At 39.8% G+C, this 18,510-nt stretch overlaps 1 protein-coding gene across 2 annotated transcripts; it reads right to left on the reverse strand.

The window, feature by feature from the left end:
• Window positions 1–126: 126 nt before the first annotated feature.
• Window positions 127–17,164, reverse strand: LOC115130170 (actin-related protein 3B-like). 2 transcript variants are annotated; one of them, XM_029661015.2, is made up of 12 exons: window positions 16,910–17,161; window positions 16,075–16,130; window positions 15,514–15,638; window positions 15,116–15,226; window positions 14,673–14,768; window positions 8,877–8,984; window positions 6,189–6,332; window positions 5,729–5,902; window positions 4,939–5,031; window positions 3,045–3,170; window positions 2,798–2,881; window positions 127–1,084 (listed from the first exon to the last, which is right to left on the reverse strand). In XM_029661015.2, the coding sequence occupies exons 1-12, from the start codon at window positions 16,951–16,953 to the stop codon at window positions 989–991; spliced, it is 1,257 nt and encodes a 418-aa protein (XP_029516875.1). In that variant the 5' UTR covers window positions 16,954–17,161; the 3' UTR covers window positions 127–988. The 2 variants fall into 2 exon arrangements, with proteins under 2 accessions (XP_029516875.1, XP_064875452.1); XM_065019380.1 differs by lacking the exon at window positions 127–1,084 and adding an exon at window positions 3,719–3,791 and having other exon boundaries at window positions 16,910–17,164.
• Window positions 17,165–18,510: the final 1,346 nt, after the last annotated feature.

Consider the following 18,510-nt stretch of genomic DNA (forward strand, 5'->3'; position numbering starts at 1 on the left):
TAACTACTAACAATTAGATACCACGAAATTGGGGAGAAACTGCGAAAAATTCAAAATAAAAAAAATAAAAGGTTAAAAATATATATTTTTAAATCACATTAGCTATCAATCAGAAACAACAAGCCATGAAGGTGCCAAGTACCTTTATTCACATTAGCGTCATACAGCAGTTTGATTTTTAGTTAGCACAGTTCCCTACGGAAATAACTTCTAGATACACAGAGATGTATAAATAAATACTTCAATATCATTATATACCATAGATAATTTGTGGCTGACAAAAATAATTTAATAAATACTTTTGGACCTAATAAACAAAATATCTCGAAATATCTCTCCTTTCACGTTACACTATTTCACGTCAATACGATCTACATCTTTATATACCTGTTCTGATAATCTTTAATACAAATATAAACACATTTCTAAATATGTTATATTGTAATATATAGTATCTTTATCTATATATTCTATATACAATTTCAAAGCATGACATTCTATGGATATTGGACAAATGTAACTTGGGCTGCTCCAGAATTAGCGTGGGTTGCCTTCCCACAATTCATGCAGCCTGGGATGGGATCTAAAGTTAATCTTAAGAGTTTACAGCGAAACTAAGAGAGTAGGTGCAAGAAAACAGTCTTCAGTTCATGGCTTCAACCAAAGTGTTCCAGTTTAGATTTTTTCTTGTTTAATTCTATTAAATAGTCTGCAATGTTGCTACACTGACAATATTGAAAATTCACTGTATGTGTGCTATAAGAGGTCTTTGTCTAATTCAATGACTTTTATCCTTCACATTAATTCTAATTAGTCGATACTGATTGTACAATATATTGTTGACAAATTCAATTGCACATCAACGTCTAAGGGGCTCTTGTGTGGTAGGTTAGAGTGCTATGGTGGTAAAGTAAGGACATCAATCACGATGCATGGACTGACCCCAGGCCGGGGTCAACAGCAGGTTCTGTAGGTGTGGGTTTTAGCATTAGGACATGGTACCAAAGACAGGGTTATGGCGGCAGATGCTGGGACCAAACTCATCGTAGTCCTTTTTTGAGTGACAAACCTGGAGAAACTCAGGCTGTGAAGGAAAGAAACAGAATACAAAAGCAAGGAGCAACAGGGGATTTATCTCAGTACTTTAGGCAGATGAAAAAGGTTGGATAACACCAGATTAGAGGTCGACCGATTAATCGGAATGGCCGATTAATTAGGGCAGATTTAAAGTCTTCATAACAATCGGAAATCGGTATTTTTGGGCGCCGATTTGCAGATTTAAAAAAAATATATATATATTTTTTTATACCTTTATTTAACTAGGCAAGACACTTAAGAACACATTCTTATTTTCAATGACGGCCTAGGAACAGTGGGTTAACTGCCTTGTTCAGGGGCAGAACGACAGATTTTCACCTTGTCAGCTCGGCGACCTGCCTCTCTCTCATTGCACTCCACAAATGTTACGCAAATGCAGTAAGCCAAGGTAAGTTGCTAGCTAGCATTAAACTTGTCTCATAAAAAACAATCAATCATAATCACTAGTTAACTAAACATGGTTGATGATATTACTAGATATTATCTAGCGTGTCCTGCGTTGCATATAATCTGACTGAGCATACAAACATACAAGTATCTGACTGAGCGGTGGTAGGCAGAAGCAGGCGCGTAAAATTCATTCAAACAGCACTTGCGTGCGTTTTGCCAGCAGCTCTTCGTTGTGCGTCAAGCATTGCGCTGTTAATGACTTCAAGACTATCAACTCCAGAGATGAGGCTGGTGTAACCAAAGTGAAATGGCTAGCTAGTTAGCGCACGCTAACTAGAGGGACGGAAGCTATACTGTTACACAATACTAAAGTGCCTATAAGAACATCCAATAGTCAAAGGTTAATGAAATACAAATGGTATAGAGGGAAATAGTTCTATAATTCCTATAATAACTACAACCTAAAACTTCTTACCTGGGAATATTGAAGACTCATGTTAAAAGGAACCACCAGCTTTCATAAGTTCTCATGTTCTGAGCAAGGAACTGAAACGTTAGCTTTCTTACATGGCACATTTTGCACTTTTACATTCTTCTCCAAAACTTAGTTTTTGCATTATTTAAACCAAATTTAACATGTTTCATTATTTACTTGAGGCTAAATTGATTTTATTGATGTATTATATTAAGTTAAAATAAGTGTTCATTCAGTATTTATTGTTGTAATTGTCATTATTACAAATAAAAAATATTAAAAGATTGGCTGATTAATTAGTATCGGCTTTATTTGGTCCTCCAATAATCGGTATCGGCGTTGAAAAATCATAATCGGTCGACCTCTACACCAGACACAGCATTATTACAGATGTACAATCTTAATTTGAGCCAGTATGCTACAGCAGGAAACTAATCCTGCAGCAACATGACGTTTGAATTATTATGTAGATTTAATTCATGGACATTTTTTGTAGGAGTTGATCCATTTTTCATTAGGGCAAAGTCAGATATTTTAAAGTGGAAATCATAAACTTTAGAAGCCTTTTTAAACCTAGAATACACTATTGTGCAAGAAATAGTTCAGCAACAAAAGAGTAATTAAATGAACATCCTTTATCTGTAGGCTGAGTACTGTTTATATATTGATTCTATATATATATTAATACAGTAGACATGTGAGAGTGAATGATAATAATAATAATAACAGAACTTGTTAACCTTCGCAGTATGACCATGTAGAAAATGTAGTGTGTATGCGTGGGTGCGTGCTCTGTGTGTGAGTGTGTACATGTGCACCCTGTATGGTCTTTACCGTAGAGGCAAGCATGGATCCTCCAAACCACACGGCATAGCGCTGCATGTGGTGTGTAACCACCAGGACCTCCATGGGCTTGGGCTGAAAACAACAGGAAAGTAGACAGATTACCATCCATCCTGAGCCCAGTTCTACCCTGCATAACAATAGCCTGGACAATGTCAGATCTGTATTGCCAACTCCTATGATCGTTGTCGTACCAAACATGACCATAGGAGGCAGGAAAGCACGAACAGACACACACCTTTATCCTTCCTCCACTGAGCTCCTCACTCAATTTGAGCCGGGCGTCTACCGACCGCTTCAGGTCTCTCTGCAGCCGCCGGCCAAAGTCTCTGAACATGGTGGAACCGCCAGACAGGACAATATTCTGTAATGTGTCAGTACACAACACAACTATAGGGTGTCAGTTTTCTAGCCCATCAAAACAATAACAACACCTTCATTCACCAAAAGTAATTAATCTTGCTAAACACACAATTGAGAGACAATAATTGGTGGGCGCTTATAGTTGTCCTTTTTTACACATACACAAGTATGTATATTATACGCATGTGTGAATTGGAAATGTATTTTTTTTATATCCCAATTTCATTGAGACACCCATGGAGTATGGGGTCACAGCCAGGGTCAGTCATTATGAATGATGCACCTGGCAAAATTAGGGTTAAATGCCTTGCTCAAGGGCACATCGACAGATGTTCAATATTTTTGTGCATGCTTTCTGTGTCTAGTTAGGCTTCAATGTCATCACAGAATTAGGGCTTAATCACAAATGATTAACTGGGTGGTGCGAGCCCTGAATGCTGATTGGCTGACAGGTGTGGTATATCAGACAGTATACCATGGCTATGACAAAACATTTATTTTTACTGTTCTAATTAGGTTGGTAACCAGTTTATAATAGCAATAATGCACCTCGGCTTTGCGTCGTGCCTTGAAAGTTGCTGATATCAAATGTGTAAAGGCTACACTGGTCAGGTCTCAAACCCTAACGAGAGAGAGAGAGAGAGAGAGAGAGAGAGAGAGAGAGAGATGAGATAGAGAGAGAGAGAGAGAGAGAGAGAGAGAGAGAGAGAGAGAGAGAGAGAGAGAGAGAGAGAGAGAGAGAGAGGAAAAGGCTCAGGGAATATTGGGACAGTCATTCGACCTTAATTAAATATTGACGTTCAGCGATAATAGGGGGATCAACCAGCGATCCTCCGCCATTACAGGTCGAGGGGGTCAATCGTTTGTTAACAAACTTTAGAGGCTTTGGGAGGAAATGTATCCCGTTGTTTGGATTGGGCTGAGCTGGAATAACTTCTGGAGCAATAAAAAAAGTACTGTTCTCCATCTATTTTTCATCCCTCTTTCCCTCCCTCTTTCATCCCTCTCTCCCTCCCTCTTTCATCCCTCTTTCCATCCATGTTTTGCCTTTCTGAAATGAATCCATTTATTACTCGTGTCAGAGGAGGAGATGAGAGCCCAGCAGCAGAGCGTTTTACTGCAGATGACCACCTTTCAATTTGTGCAGAAGATGGTTTAAGCTTATAGTCCACCTCAGGTGTTGTGACTCGTGGGGATAGTTAGGATGCTCAATGAATTGTTAAATGTATTCAATTGCCCAGAAGATTGCAATATTTTATTTTAGGCAGTTGGTTCACTGGGCTATTACAAGTTCAATGACTTGTCTCAATGTTTTTATAAATACCCCAGTTTGATGTTTTAATTTGATATGCACATGAGTGGCATGAAGATCATGGACATTTATAATACATGAGTACAAGATCATTTGCACTCATTCTGTGTTTAGAAAAAAATATATGTTTTGTTGGTATGATCCAAGCTAAATGAAGACTAGAATGTGACATTGAATAAGTCAGGTGCCGTGTTCAAGCCGATGTTCCCTCATTGCCTCCAACAAGGCCAACATGCATCTACCAGTAAGATAACAAGGTGTACACTGACGCCTGGTGGACAAAATATGAAAAATATTCAGAATCAAAACTGTCAATACTAAATGTATTGCAGAGCAAGTCTGACATATTTAAAATAATCTTCAAATCATATTATTTCTTAAATGAATTGTTAAACTGGAAAGACATGCATTTCTCCCATCACACAATCAATTGCAGAACGTAGTGTTGAAGCCATACCTTATATAGAGGTCTTCTGACATCTATTGGACAGTTCATTATAACCTCGTCAACTATATCTGAGATTGGCTGCATGAAGTCTGGGTTGGCAAACTGTAAAACACAGGAGCAGATATAGTGGGTATTACATGTGAATGTTTAAAGCAAGGTTCAATTCAGCTGTTTTTATCTCAATATCAAATTATTTCTGGGTAACAATTAAGAATATTACTGTTATTGTTTTTAATTTAAATGTTAGAAAATAAACAAAACTAGCTTCTTAGCAAAGAGCAATTTCTCAAGAAAGAATTTAGCTATGACTGTCTGGGAGTGGTCTGGAGAGGGGAAAACTGAAAACTAGCTGTTATTGTCAGATAGGTTTAGAACTCTTTATTATTTAAAGTCTAACTAATTTACCACCTGGTGTTGTCACCAGGCTGGCCAAAACGCCATCCCACCAAAACAGGCTGAAATATTAGGCTTTCTTTTCAAACAGCTCTTACACTAAAAAGGCATTATCATTCCAACCTCAGTGTGTAAATATGTATAAAACACATGGAAACCATGATTTTGACTGCACTGGGCCTTTAAATGAGAATAATCTTAAATTTGTCAACTTTATTCTGCATAACAATTATTTATCTTTTTTTTTTACTGATATCTTACATGACAACAATTGGTGCTTTCTTGAAGATACTCATTTCAAATGAGTAATTAATCCAACTGGATCCTTATTGGGTAACATGTTACTTCTTATAAATAGTGTAGCATAAAATAAACGCTACCCATTATTCAGAATATCAATGAATACCTCTGGATGAAAGAATATTTCTGGACCTAAAAAGCGTTCATATCCAACGTCTATGTGGAATTCAGATTTGTTGATGGCATTGATGCCTTTGTACTTCTTGATCCATTTCCCAGGGTCCGTGTCATATTTGGCAAATTCCTTCACAATGTCTGGACAGATGTAGCAGTACCTCTCCTGGGAAAACAAAACAACAAACAACAAATAAACAAGTGTGAGCTTACATTGTCCATGTATGTACATAATGTAGCATCAGTCCAAAAACCATTGGGGTCGTTCTGCCCCTGAACAGGCAGTTAACCCACTGTTCCTAGGCCGTCATTGAAAATAAGAATTTGTTCTTAACTGACTTGCCTAGTAAAATAAAGGTAAAATAAAAAATAAAATAAATTACACCAATCAAAACCTCTTAAAGAGGTCGCTAGGTGTTGCTAGGTAGCTTCACTACTATTCTCCTCCTTACCTTGACTGCCTTGGCTGTCTCCATGGACTGTTCCGGGGGGATGCCCACCTCCCTCTCTCTGAGGAGCTGCTGAATAAACAAGGTGATGTCTCGACCTGCTATGGGGATGTGTTTTATACAGCTCCCAATGACGTAGCCTTCAGCCTAGCACAGGACACATAAGTTACAATGACTCAAACAGTCAAGAATCCTAAATATCAAGTCAACAACAGGTTAACATAATATGATCCTGATCATGTCTCAAAGAGTTACTCTATACCTGCAGCATAACTATGAATTTGCACAACATGAAACACTTAAAGCTGCAATATGTATCTAGAAAACATTTAGAAAACAGCTGACAGTGAAGAAGGCATCTGAACAAGTCTATGAACGTGCTGTGACTTTTACGTTAACAAGTACCAATATATCTCAATAACACTTGTTATTCACTGTATGGTATTCTATTTAATGGTATCCAATTCTATTTTATATATAGCCATAAAGAAAAAGTCCACATACGGGATCCCAGCAATCATTGAATTTGACACAGCATTTTAGTCATCATAAACAACAGACACAGAACTTCATGCCATATCACTTTTACAGAGAGGGAGTTATATTTAGGAGAGTCATGTGCACAGGTGGTGCGTCTCAATAAGCTAAAGTGGCTACTTCTCCTTGTTTCCTCTCTGCCAGCAACCCTGATTTTAAAAAGACAGGACAGCAACACTGATTTAAAAAGATTTAAAAAGACAAGACAGCAACCCTGATTTAAAAAGACAGGACAGCAACACTGATTTAAAAAGACAGGACAGCAACCCTGATTTAAAAAGACAGGACAGCAACCCTGATTTAAAAAGACAGGACAGCAACACTGATGTAAAAAGACAGGACAGCAACACTGATTTAAAAAGACAGGACAGCAACCCTGATTTAAAAAGACAGGACAGAAACACTGATTTAAAAAGACAGGACAGCAACCCTGATTTAAAAAGACAGGACAGCAACACTGATTTAAAAAGACAGGACAGCAACCCTGATTTAAAAAGACAGGACGGCAACACTGATTTAAAAAGACAGGACAGCAACCCTGATTTAAAAAGACAGGACAGCAACACTGATTTAAAAAGAGAGGACAACAACCCTGATTTAAAAAGACAGGACAGCAACACTTATTTAAAAAGACAAGACAGCAACCCTGATTTAAAAAGACAGGACAGCCACCCTGATTTAAAAATACAGGACAGCCACCCTGATTTAAAAAGACAGGACAGCAACACTGATTTAAAAAGACAGGACAGCAACCCTGATTTAAAAAGACAGGACGGCAACACTGATTTAAAAAGACAGGACAGCAACCCTGATTTAAAAAGACAGGACAGCAACACTGATTTAAAAAGAGAGGACAACAACCCTGATTTAAAAAGACAGGACAGCAACACTGATTTAAAAAGACAGGACAGCAACCCTGATTTAAAAAGACAGGACAACAACCCTGATTTAAAAAGACAGGACAGCCACCCTGATTTAAAAAGACAGGACAGCCACCCTGATTTAAAAAGACAGGACAGCCACCCTGATTTAAAAAGACAGGACAGCAACCCTGATTTAAAAAGACAGGACAGCAACACTGATGTAAAAAGACAGGACAGCAACACTGATTTAAAAAGACAGGACAGCAACACTGATTTAAAAAGACAGGACAGCAACACTGATTTAAAAAGACAGGACAGCAACCCTGATTTAAAAAGACAGGACAGCAACACTGATTTAAAAAGACAGGACAGCAACCCTGATTTAAAAAGACAGGACGGCAACACTGATTTAAAAAGACAGGACAGCAACCCTGATTTAAAAAGACAGGACAGCAACACTGATTTAAAAAGACAGGACAGCAACACTGATTTAAAAAGACAGGACAGCAACCCTGATTTAAAAAGACAGGATAGCTAAAAGCAATATGGCGAAGGCCCACAAGGGAATTTGCTTTGACCTGGAGGAGGGAAAAGCCACCTTGGTCTGTTGAGAAACAGTATGGGAGTCTTAGGCTGCGTTTACACAGACAGCCCAATTCTGATATTTGTTCCACTAATTGGTCTTTTGACCAATCACATCAGATCTTTTTCAGAGCTGATCTAATTGGTCAAAAGACCAAAGAGTTGAAGCATGTCCTGGGGTGGGGGAGTTCAACCCATGTTACAAGGATGTTTCTATCAGGGAAGGGATAGGATGGTTATAAAACGTCCCCTTACATGCCTTTCCTCATTGGATCCTCCCATTAACCCACGATGCCTTGGATCATGTTGTATATTGACATTCCTTTGAATTTGGACAGACACACAATCAAAACAGATCAATAAAGGAGTTAAGTTGGGCTTGCTAGCTGCTTCCACTCACAAGAAAGACATTTCTGTTTTGTTCTCACAATTAAAGCTAAGCAACCAAGATGGCCTAGCTTTTCTTGAGGAATGCCAACACATTTTGAGGTTTATAATGCCTTCATAAGGTTGGCATAGCACTTCTGTCATGGAAGATTATGGCAACTCCAATGTTGATGGACGGTTTCATAACAGTTTAACGTGACATAAGACAACATTAAGCTTTCACGACAAGTGTGATTATAAGCCTCTATGACCTATTAGGCCTGCGACCTACTTTGTCATAGTGTCTTTTAACAACAAAAAAACTTTAATATGCTTTTGTTACCACAGGTATGGCGTGGGTGACTCCATCTCCGCTGTCAATCACGATTCCTGTCAGTGTTCGCTCGCCTACTTGTCTAGACGTCCATGATGCTGCCAGGGCCAGAACTGCCTGAAATGAACCAGTACAATCACTGAGAGACAGATTTCAATGTGATTAGACCTAGGGCTGTGGCGTTCATGACATATTGTAAACATGTTTAGAATCTCCAAGCCTCCACGCATACATGCCGCTGATGTATGCCTTTGGAACATCTACATTGAAAAAAAGTCTAATAAACCCATTTAATAAAACCACAATAAATCCATTATTTATTTTAGGCAAGTCTAAAGAAACATTATGATATGAAGAAAATGTATTTCAGAGAACAGAATATGAGTTGGCCTACTGTATGTTATCTGGCTATGCACCCTGCCATAGGCTGTAGACTAGTTCATTTAGCAGACAAGATATGTTTTTAAGTCCCGTGCCATTATTTTATATTATATGATTTTATAGTAAGAAGAATATAATTGAACTTGGCGGAATAAAATAGAAAGGATATTTTCCCCATTCCGTGATCATTTGAAACAGGTCCTATATGCTAAACTAGATTTTGAGTTAATTGGCTAATTTAGATGTGAATGATACAAATCTTAGATTGTCTTAAAAATCAAAACATATTTGGGCTGCATGATGCTACTATATGCAACAAAAAGTCACAAAAAAGCTTACACTCTGTTCCTTGCCTCAGGCTGCACACCCTGTTCTCTCATCAAGTTGTCATATATTCAACCATCAGACTATTCTCGAATTAATCTTGTCTTTACTAATATGGAGAATTTTAAAAATGTAGAATGGCCCAATATCAAATGGGTAGGAACAATAGGAGGCTGCTGAGGGGAGGACGGCTCATATTCATGTACGGAAACAGCGCAAATGAAATGGCATCAAACAACTGTAACCATGTGTTTGATGTATTTGATACCATTTCACTTATTCCTCTCCAGCCTTTACCACAAGCCCTCCCTCCCCAATTAAGGTACCATCAACCTTGTGTTGTAGGAACAGGGGGTAGGGGAAAAAAGACATCATCCGTATGCACTCGAATAGCAAATAGAGGCTGCTTTCCCAGTTTAAATCATGCTGAGGCTAGTCCGGGTTTTATAGCAGAGCAGCTGAGAAATAGAACAAAATATAGTAGCAGCTGGGATCCTCCTCTTTTTAGTGGCAACCATCAAAAACTCTGCTATCACACGGGATTGCATATAGAAATGTCTGGGCTTATAAGAACACTTATTTCACTTCACGCATCAACCACTGTTTGAGGAGCATGCATCCTCTCACTGCACGACAGGTGATATTCCACCCAAACTCTCTATGCTATGGGCTCTCCAACCATGTTTCTGCAGCTACCCAGTGCTTCATTTGGGAAACCAAATTAAATCTGTTTGGGAATAGCGATAGTAACGTGTTTTCATAACGCAACACATTTAATTAATTAAAACAGCCCCTATTTCTGTGTGCTTGAAAAAGGAATGAAGGAGAGGAGATGGACAAATTCACTATAATTGTAAGCTAACTCTGTATGCCACCCTGCACAATCAATGAACCAACAGCATCACCTAGGCCTATATGTTCTCTCCCAGACTCATGGATTGATGTTTGGAGCATATCATAAGGTAACCAGTCCAACCAGTATGAATAGTACAGTCCAGATTCAAAGGTGATTGCTTTAATTTTGAAGTATAGGCTAGAACAGTTATGTACCAAAAACATCCTAAATCTATATATGTTTTTTTTTTAAATGTTTTTCCACCTTGCATAATATGCAGTAGACTATTAGGTTATGTATTGTCCAATGCCATAATCATTATTTTAATTCAGGTTTATTTTTCGGGCTTTGGCTCATATTGTATACAGTGTTTTCGGAAAGTATTCAGACCCCTTGACATTTTCCACATTTTGTTACATTACAGCCTTATTCTAAAATGTATTAAATAAAAAAATCCTCAGCAATCTACACACAAAACCCCATTATGACAAAGTGAAAATGGGTTTTTAGAAATGTTTGTAAATTTATAAAAAATAAAAACAGAAATACATCATTTACATAAGTAAATAAGACCTTTTGCTATAAGACTCTAAATTGATCTCAGGTACTGTATGATGAACAGAGAGTAGCAGTAGCGTAAAAGAGGGGTTGGCGGGTGGGACACAATGCAGATGTTCAGGAGTCTTATGGCTTGGGGGTAAAAACTGTTGAGAAGCCCTTTAGTCCTAGACTTGGCACTCCGGTACCGCTTGCCACGCGGTAGTAGAGAAAACAGTCTATGACTAGGGTGGCTGGGGTCTTTGACAATTTTTAGGGCCTTCCTCTGACACCGCCTGGTGTAGAGGTCCTGGATGGCAGGCAGCTTAGCCCCCATGATGTACTGGGCCGTACGCATTACCCTTTGTAGTGCCTTGCGGTCAGAGGCCGAGCAATTGCCATACCAGGCAGTGATGCAACCAGTCAGGATGCTCTCGATGTTGCAGCTGTAGAACCCTTTGAGGATCTCAGATCTTTTTAGTTTCCTGAGGGGGAATAGGCCCTCTTCACGACTGTATTGGTGTGTTTGGGCCATTCTAGTTTGTTGTTGATGTGGACACCAAGGAACTTGAAGCTCTCAACCTGCTCCACTACAGCCCCATCGATGAGAATGGGGGCGTGCTCGGTCCTCCTTTTCCTGTAGTCCACAATCATCTCCTTAGTCTTGGTCACGTTGAGGGATAGGTTGCTATTCTGGCATCACCCGGCCAGGTCTCTGACCTCCTCCCTATAGGCTGTCTCATCGTTGTCGGTGATCAGGCCTACCACTGTTGTGTCGTCTGCAAACTTAATGATGGTGTTGGAGTCATGCCTGGCCATGCAGTCGTGGGTGAACAGGGAGTACAGGAGGGGACTGAGCACACACCCCTGAGGGGCTCCAATGTTGAGGATCAGCATGGCAGATGTGTTGCTACCTACCCTCACCACCTGGGGGCGGCCCGTCAGGAAGTCCAGGATCTAGTTGCAGAGGGAGGTGTTTAGTCCCAGGATCCTTAGCTTAGTGATAAGCTTTGAGGGTACTATGGTGTTGAACGCTGAGCTGTAGTCAATGAATAGCATTCTCACATAAGTGTTCCTTTTGTCCAGGTGTGAAAGGGCAGTGTGGAGTGCAATAGAGATAGCATCATCTGTGGATATGTTTGGGCGGCATGCAAATTGGAATGGGTCTAGGGTTTCTAGGATAATGGTGTTGATGTGAGACATTACCAACCTTTCAAAGCACTTCATGGCTATGGACGTGAGTGCTACGGGTCTGTAGTCATTTAGGCAGGTTGCCTTTGTGTTCCTGGGCACAGGGACTATGGTGGTCTGCTTGAAACATGTTGGTATTACAGACTCAATCAGCGACATGTTGAAAATGTCAGTGAAGACACCTGCCAGTTGGTCAGCACATGCCCGGAGCACACGTCCTGGTAATCCGTCTGGCCCCGCAGCCTTGTGTATGTTGACCTGTTTAAAGGTCTTACTCACGTCGGCTACGGAGAGCGTGATCACACAGTTGTCCGGAACAGCTGATGCTCTCATGCATGCCTCAGTGTTGCTTGCCTCGAAGCGAGCATAGAAGTGATTTAGCTCGTCTGGTAGGCTCGCGTCACTGGGCAGCTCGCGGCTGTGCTTCCCACATGCTGTGGCGATGTTTATCAGCAGAAGGGACTGGGAGACTAGTCAGGATCGAGGCAAAGATGAACGGAGCAAAGTAAAGAGAGATCCTTGATGAAAACCTGCTTCAGGGCGCTCAGGACCTCAGACTGGGGCGAAGGTTCACCTTCCAACAGGACAACGACCCTAAGCACAAAGCCAAAACAATGCAGGAGTGGCTTCAGGACAAGTCTCTGAATGTCCTTGAGTGGCCCAGCCAGAGCCCGGACTTCAATCCGATCGAACATCTCTGGAGAGACCTGAAAATAGCTGTACAGCACCGCTCTCCATCCAACCTGATAGAGCTTGAGGGGATCTGCAGAGAAGAATGGGAGAAACTCCCCAAATACAGGTGTGTCAAGCTTGTAGCGTCATACCCAGAAACACTCTAGGCTGTAATTACTACCAAAGGTGCTTCAACAAAGTACTGAGTAAAGGGTCTGAATACTTATGAAAATGTTATATATTTTTTTAATACATTTGCAAAAATGTTTAAAAAAACAGTTTTTGCTTGGTCATTATGGGGTATTGTGTGTAGATTGATGAGGAAAAAAATAACATTTAATCAATTTTAGAATAAGGCTGTAACAGAACAAAAAATGTTTAAAGTAAAGGGGTCTGAATACTTTCCAAAGTCACTGTATAGGCCTATGAGTATGCATAAGCTTGAATATGTGTATGGTGTTCTAAATGCAATGTCTTAAATGCTTTGAATAAATCATCATCTTATAAAGAGCTGTCCATTTTCAAACTAGAGATCTTCACGGATCCACCTGTACCCGAATACCCGAGACCGAGTTCCAGATCCAGAATTCTAAATAATGTCATGGGTCTGGATTGGATCTGTTGTTATGTTGTGTATGATGAGAAAGCTCATGCACAGCTGCAGCCTCAATTAGCCTAGCTAGCTAATTTTAGCTTAACTAGCTTCTCCCAGTTTGATGAAGTCAAGACAGGTACTCTGTAATCATTTTTCATGATAAATAACATTACTGCCAACTATGGCCTCACCTTCATTAACATCTTTATGCTCCATTAGTCTACTATCAAAAGCACACCTACTTATTACACTGTTCAGAGGAGACTGTCAGGCCTTCATTGGTTGATCACTACTAAAGGACACCAATTATAAGAAGAAACTTGCTTGGGCCACGAAACACGAGCAATGGACATTAGACTGGTGGAAATCTGTCCTTTGGTCTGATGAGCCAAAATGTTTGCGTAGGTGAACGGATGATCTCTGCATGTGTGGTTCCCACCATGAAGCACGGAGGAGGAGGTGTGATGGTGTGGGGGTGGTTTGCTGATGACACTATCTGTGATTTTTTTTAAATTCAAGGCACACTTAACCAGCATGGCTACCAAAGCATTCTGCAGCGATACCCCACCCCATCCCATCTGGTTGCGCTTATGGGACTATCATTTGTTTTTCAACAGGACAATGACCCAACACACCTCCAGGCTGTGTAAGGGCTATTTGACCAAGAAGGAGAGATGGAGTGCTGCATCAGATGACCTGGCCTCCATAATCACCCGACCTCAACCCATTTGAGATGGTTTGGGATGAGTTGGACCACAGAGAGAAACAAAAGCAACCAACAAGTGCTCAGCATATGTGGGAACTCCTACAAAACTGTTGGAAAAGCATTCCAGGTGAAGCTGGTTGAGAGAATGCCAAGAGTGTGCAAAGCTGCCATCAAGGCAAAGGATGGCTACTTTGAAGAATCTCAAATAAAATATATTGATTTGTTTAACACATTGTTGGTTACTACATGATTCCGTATGTGTTATTTCATAGTTTTGATGTCTTTACTATTATTCTACAATGTAGAAAACAGTAAAAAATCAAGAAAAACCCTTGAATAAGTAGGTGTGTCCAAACTTGACTGGTACTGTATATTTCTATCTAGGCTTACATGGAGTGAATGGATGATCATATCAAATACATTGTTATAATAATAAGACATCCTCAATACTTGTACTATATACTACTGGTATATAACCATACATGAATGGGGTCATTGGGGTATTACACCTCATTAACACCACCGCAGATCAATAGTGTGAATGGGACATTATTTCTGTTGTACCTGCACTGCGATGTACAGGCCTGGGACATTAAAGGTCTCAAACATGATCTCAGCCAGATACTCTCTGTTCTCTGGCGTGTTCAACGGAGGCTCTGTCTGGGGACACAAACGTAAAAAACACTATACAGTCCAACTGACTAAGAGCAATAACAGCAAAGCTACAAAATAATACAATTTAAATTAGGTCTTACAAAAACCATGCACCTATTGACTGTTTTCATTTTGAAAAAAGTTGATTAAACTGGGTGCATTCATTGATATTTATAAATACTGAAATACCAGTTTCAAAAATAGAAAAATAAATACCAATACCTCTATTTCATTCCCATATATGTTACAACAAACAAAATATGTGTTATGGTGTATACTGGGGTATATAATACCTTTACAATTGATGGTGTATACTGGGGTATATAATACCTTTACAATAAACTGTCTCTCACCATAAGGAAGCTATGGTCTTCAGGCTCTGCCCGCAGATACTTGAAGATGATCTGCTCCATGAACTTTTCCATCAAATCCCAGTCTTCCACCATCCCATGTCTGATGGGCCACTTTGGAGACAAAAGGCCACATGGTTACAACTCAAAACCACCCATGTGGGCGAAAACTGGTCGAATCAACGTTGTTTCCATGTCATTTCAACCTTCAACCTAATGACGTTGAATCAACGTAGAAAACTGCTAGGGTTAGCAAAAAGTAATCAACGTAAGGGCACTTTGTATTTTTTTAACCTAAATCCAATGACATGGTGAAATATTTTTTTTGAATTCACATTGAACTTGACATTGAACTGACATCTGTGCCCAGTGGGACAGATCCTATGAGTAGGATCAATCACCTTGGTTGCATAGTTGGGCTTATCAATGCCTTCATCTCCTATAAAGAAATCCAAGTCATCCACTCCCTTCACAAGTCGCCTCTGTGCCTGGTCTCCTACACCGGCTGACTCTCGTATAGCGATGCCTGAAATGGAAACACATAAGGGTAACGAACAGGTGTTACATTCTTCTCTAGACCTCCCGTCCATCAAGTCGATATACATGGACAGATGACGTACCAAGGCCCATATGTTCACACAGCTATCAAGCATATTTTAGGACTCTGTGTTCAACAAAGAACAGATCAAAACAGTCTGAAACTCATTTGTTGTCCGTTCCCTTGAGAAATGAATTGATGGTAATGAGTGAAATGACAGCTGGAGTGCAGTAACTTGCTCAAGGTTACACAGCCGTGTGATGAGATGGGAGGCTACACTGCCTTTAATTAGTGCTTTTCCAAGGCAGAGCTTGATTCAAATCCAAAAACCAAAACTCCAAAACTGATGTAAATAAAGTCATCTTCAAGTTAGAAGTGGATAGTGTTTAAAACATCTGCAACATAAGCTATACAGTATACTTACAGGATGGCATGATAAACTGTGGCTCTGTGTTTCCAGCATATCCAATCTTGGTGTACCTGCATTCAAAGAAAAACAGCACAAAGTCATCATAACACAGCAAAGATTACAATGTTTGCCCCTAAGCATTGTGCAAATATACAACTGAATCATTTATTTATTTTCTGTACCATGGACTAAGCAGAATGCATTTGTCAATCTATTCTCTACCGATCAATTTGCGATTAACCTTTCAGAAACAACCGAAACCTTTAGCAATTAGTTCCCTGTAATAAATGTACAGTATCAGGTTCTGTCTCGACCCCAGCCTTTCTGATTAAGTCAAACTTCCTGTTTAACCATACTAATTTATCATGGAGGAAAAATGTATCTCCTCTCAAATGTATATTGTTAGCCAAAACATGCAGCTGTTTAATTCATAGAGATCTTGGAAAATGTACCGCCCACAGGCTGAGTTATTCATCAAGTTAATCACACCTGTGAGTTTACAGGCCTTCGGATTCAGAAAACAGTAGGCTCCTCTACAGCTAAATAGTCTAAGATTTAGAGGACACTACAGCAGTGGCCAATGGCACTTTATTTACATTAACATCTTAGCTATAGACCTAAAACACATTAGAAAGTATGTATTATTATATATTATACCTTAACATTTTTAATAGCATTATTTAATATTATTCTCAAGTAAACTTTGCAGGCAGGTGCTTTCCACTTGGGTGAAAAAGGTTGTCTTGATTGGTGGCATAACATAGCCTAACGTTAGTAAATGTCCTTTTCGAGGCACATCACATACTGTATCTTCAGAGCAAACGTAGCTGTTTCAAGTAAACAAACTCACCCTGTCCCACAATCTATCACGCAAGGAGGTAGAGGAGTTGCCATGCTCGTGTTGACTGACGATTGTCCTATCGATACTAGAACACCATAGATGATTTGCAACAACTGTATCGTTTAGTTTAAACCCAATGTATGATTGAAGGTTGGCTACACGGCTGATTGCACTGCCCCGTGCTCGCTTATTTCCCTGTACCGTTATTTATATTGCAGAATATCCATTATATTGACCAGATACTCAAGTGGCCGCTCTAACAATGATAATAAATGTCTTCAAAAATGGAAGGCAATGGGGAGGGGGCACGATTAGGTGGGACCATTCTAGCCAATGAGAGGGCAAATACGCACAACAACAGGCACAACTCCAATATAAAGTGTTTTTTTTCCAAAGTTGCCAGGATGTCAAGTGTCCTACTTAAATCAGTACACTCGCAACAACATAGGCATTACGAAACGTCTAGTCGATCAAATAAGCCATACGTAGAAAATAAACCATTCACATTTTCGTTAACCAAGTTCAACACTCTCTCGTTGACCTCCATACAAAAACTCCTCGCTTTGGTGAGCGAAAAAACATAAAACGCCACCTGCTGGAGAAGACCGATTTTGGGCCCAGTTATCCCTCTCGCTCTGCCTCTTTCTCTATGTTTCTATTTCTAGTAGTTTGACAGCGAGAGTACTTCCCGAGTCAAAGGGAAAATTGAAAAAATAAAAACAAGCTGTCTGGCTCCGTTCTCCACTTGAGCTTAGTAGGGAATGGGAACTTGCACAATTGACCGTGAGTCAGTTTCTCATTCGGAAATGCTCTGTCATGTAGTGATTGCTAATACAGGATCAGATGTTAGGCTACAGAAAAAAATGATTTTTTGAAACCTGTGAAAGTATTCTTGAAAATAATGTTTCGCTAAATGATATGGCTAAGGTGTATGCAATTAAATAACCTTGTAATTTTGTGAAGAAGCTGCAAAAAAACTAAATACAACGGCACCAATGTATTTCAATACTCACACCGCAAGGTGGCATCTGAATCCTACTGTTACCTCTCTGGCCACGAGTTGTTAGGCAACCTTGTTTGTATTGTTCACGCGCCCAATGAAAAGGAGGTGACGAAGGTTCTGTCACACAAACTAATAGCCGTTATTATTGATAACGTTGGGATTAAGAGCAATCATACTAAACTATTTTTCATTATGTATTTCATTATGTCTACCAGAGAGGCACGATAACGACCCTGTAACCATTTCAATAACACATCTATGCCAGATATTATGGTACATTTTCAAAAAGCAAGAAGATTATTTGAAAATGCGCGTTATTTTTCCTGACAGCAAGCAAGAGAAGCTGACTACATAAATGACAGAGAACGGTGCACAAATATGTCGCAAACGAATCTATAAGTGTAAAAAGTATCTGACGAAAGGTTTGTAAGAAACTCATTTGATGTCATGACGATATATGGACTTTGCCACCACCGTCACGTGCGCATTTCCCATCAACAGCGCACAATTCCGTCAAGTCTTTCCCCAATGTACACTAGCTCATTTTTACACCAGCATACACCTAATAACTACCTGTTTGTCTTCAACATTGCTACGCGCAATCAAA

The sequence above is a fragment of the Oncorhynchus nerka genome, linkage group LG6, assembly GCF_034236695.1.
Source record: "Oncorhynchus nerka isolate Pitt River linkage group LG6, Oner_Uvic_2.0, whole genome shotgun sequence".
Classification (NCBI taxonomy): domain Eukaryota; kingdom Metazoa; phylum Chordata; class Actinopteri; order Salmoniformes; family Salmonidae; genus Oncorhynchus; species Oncorhynchus nerka.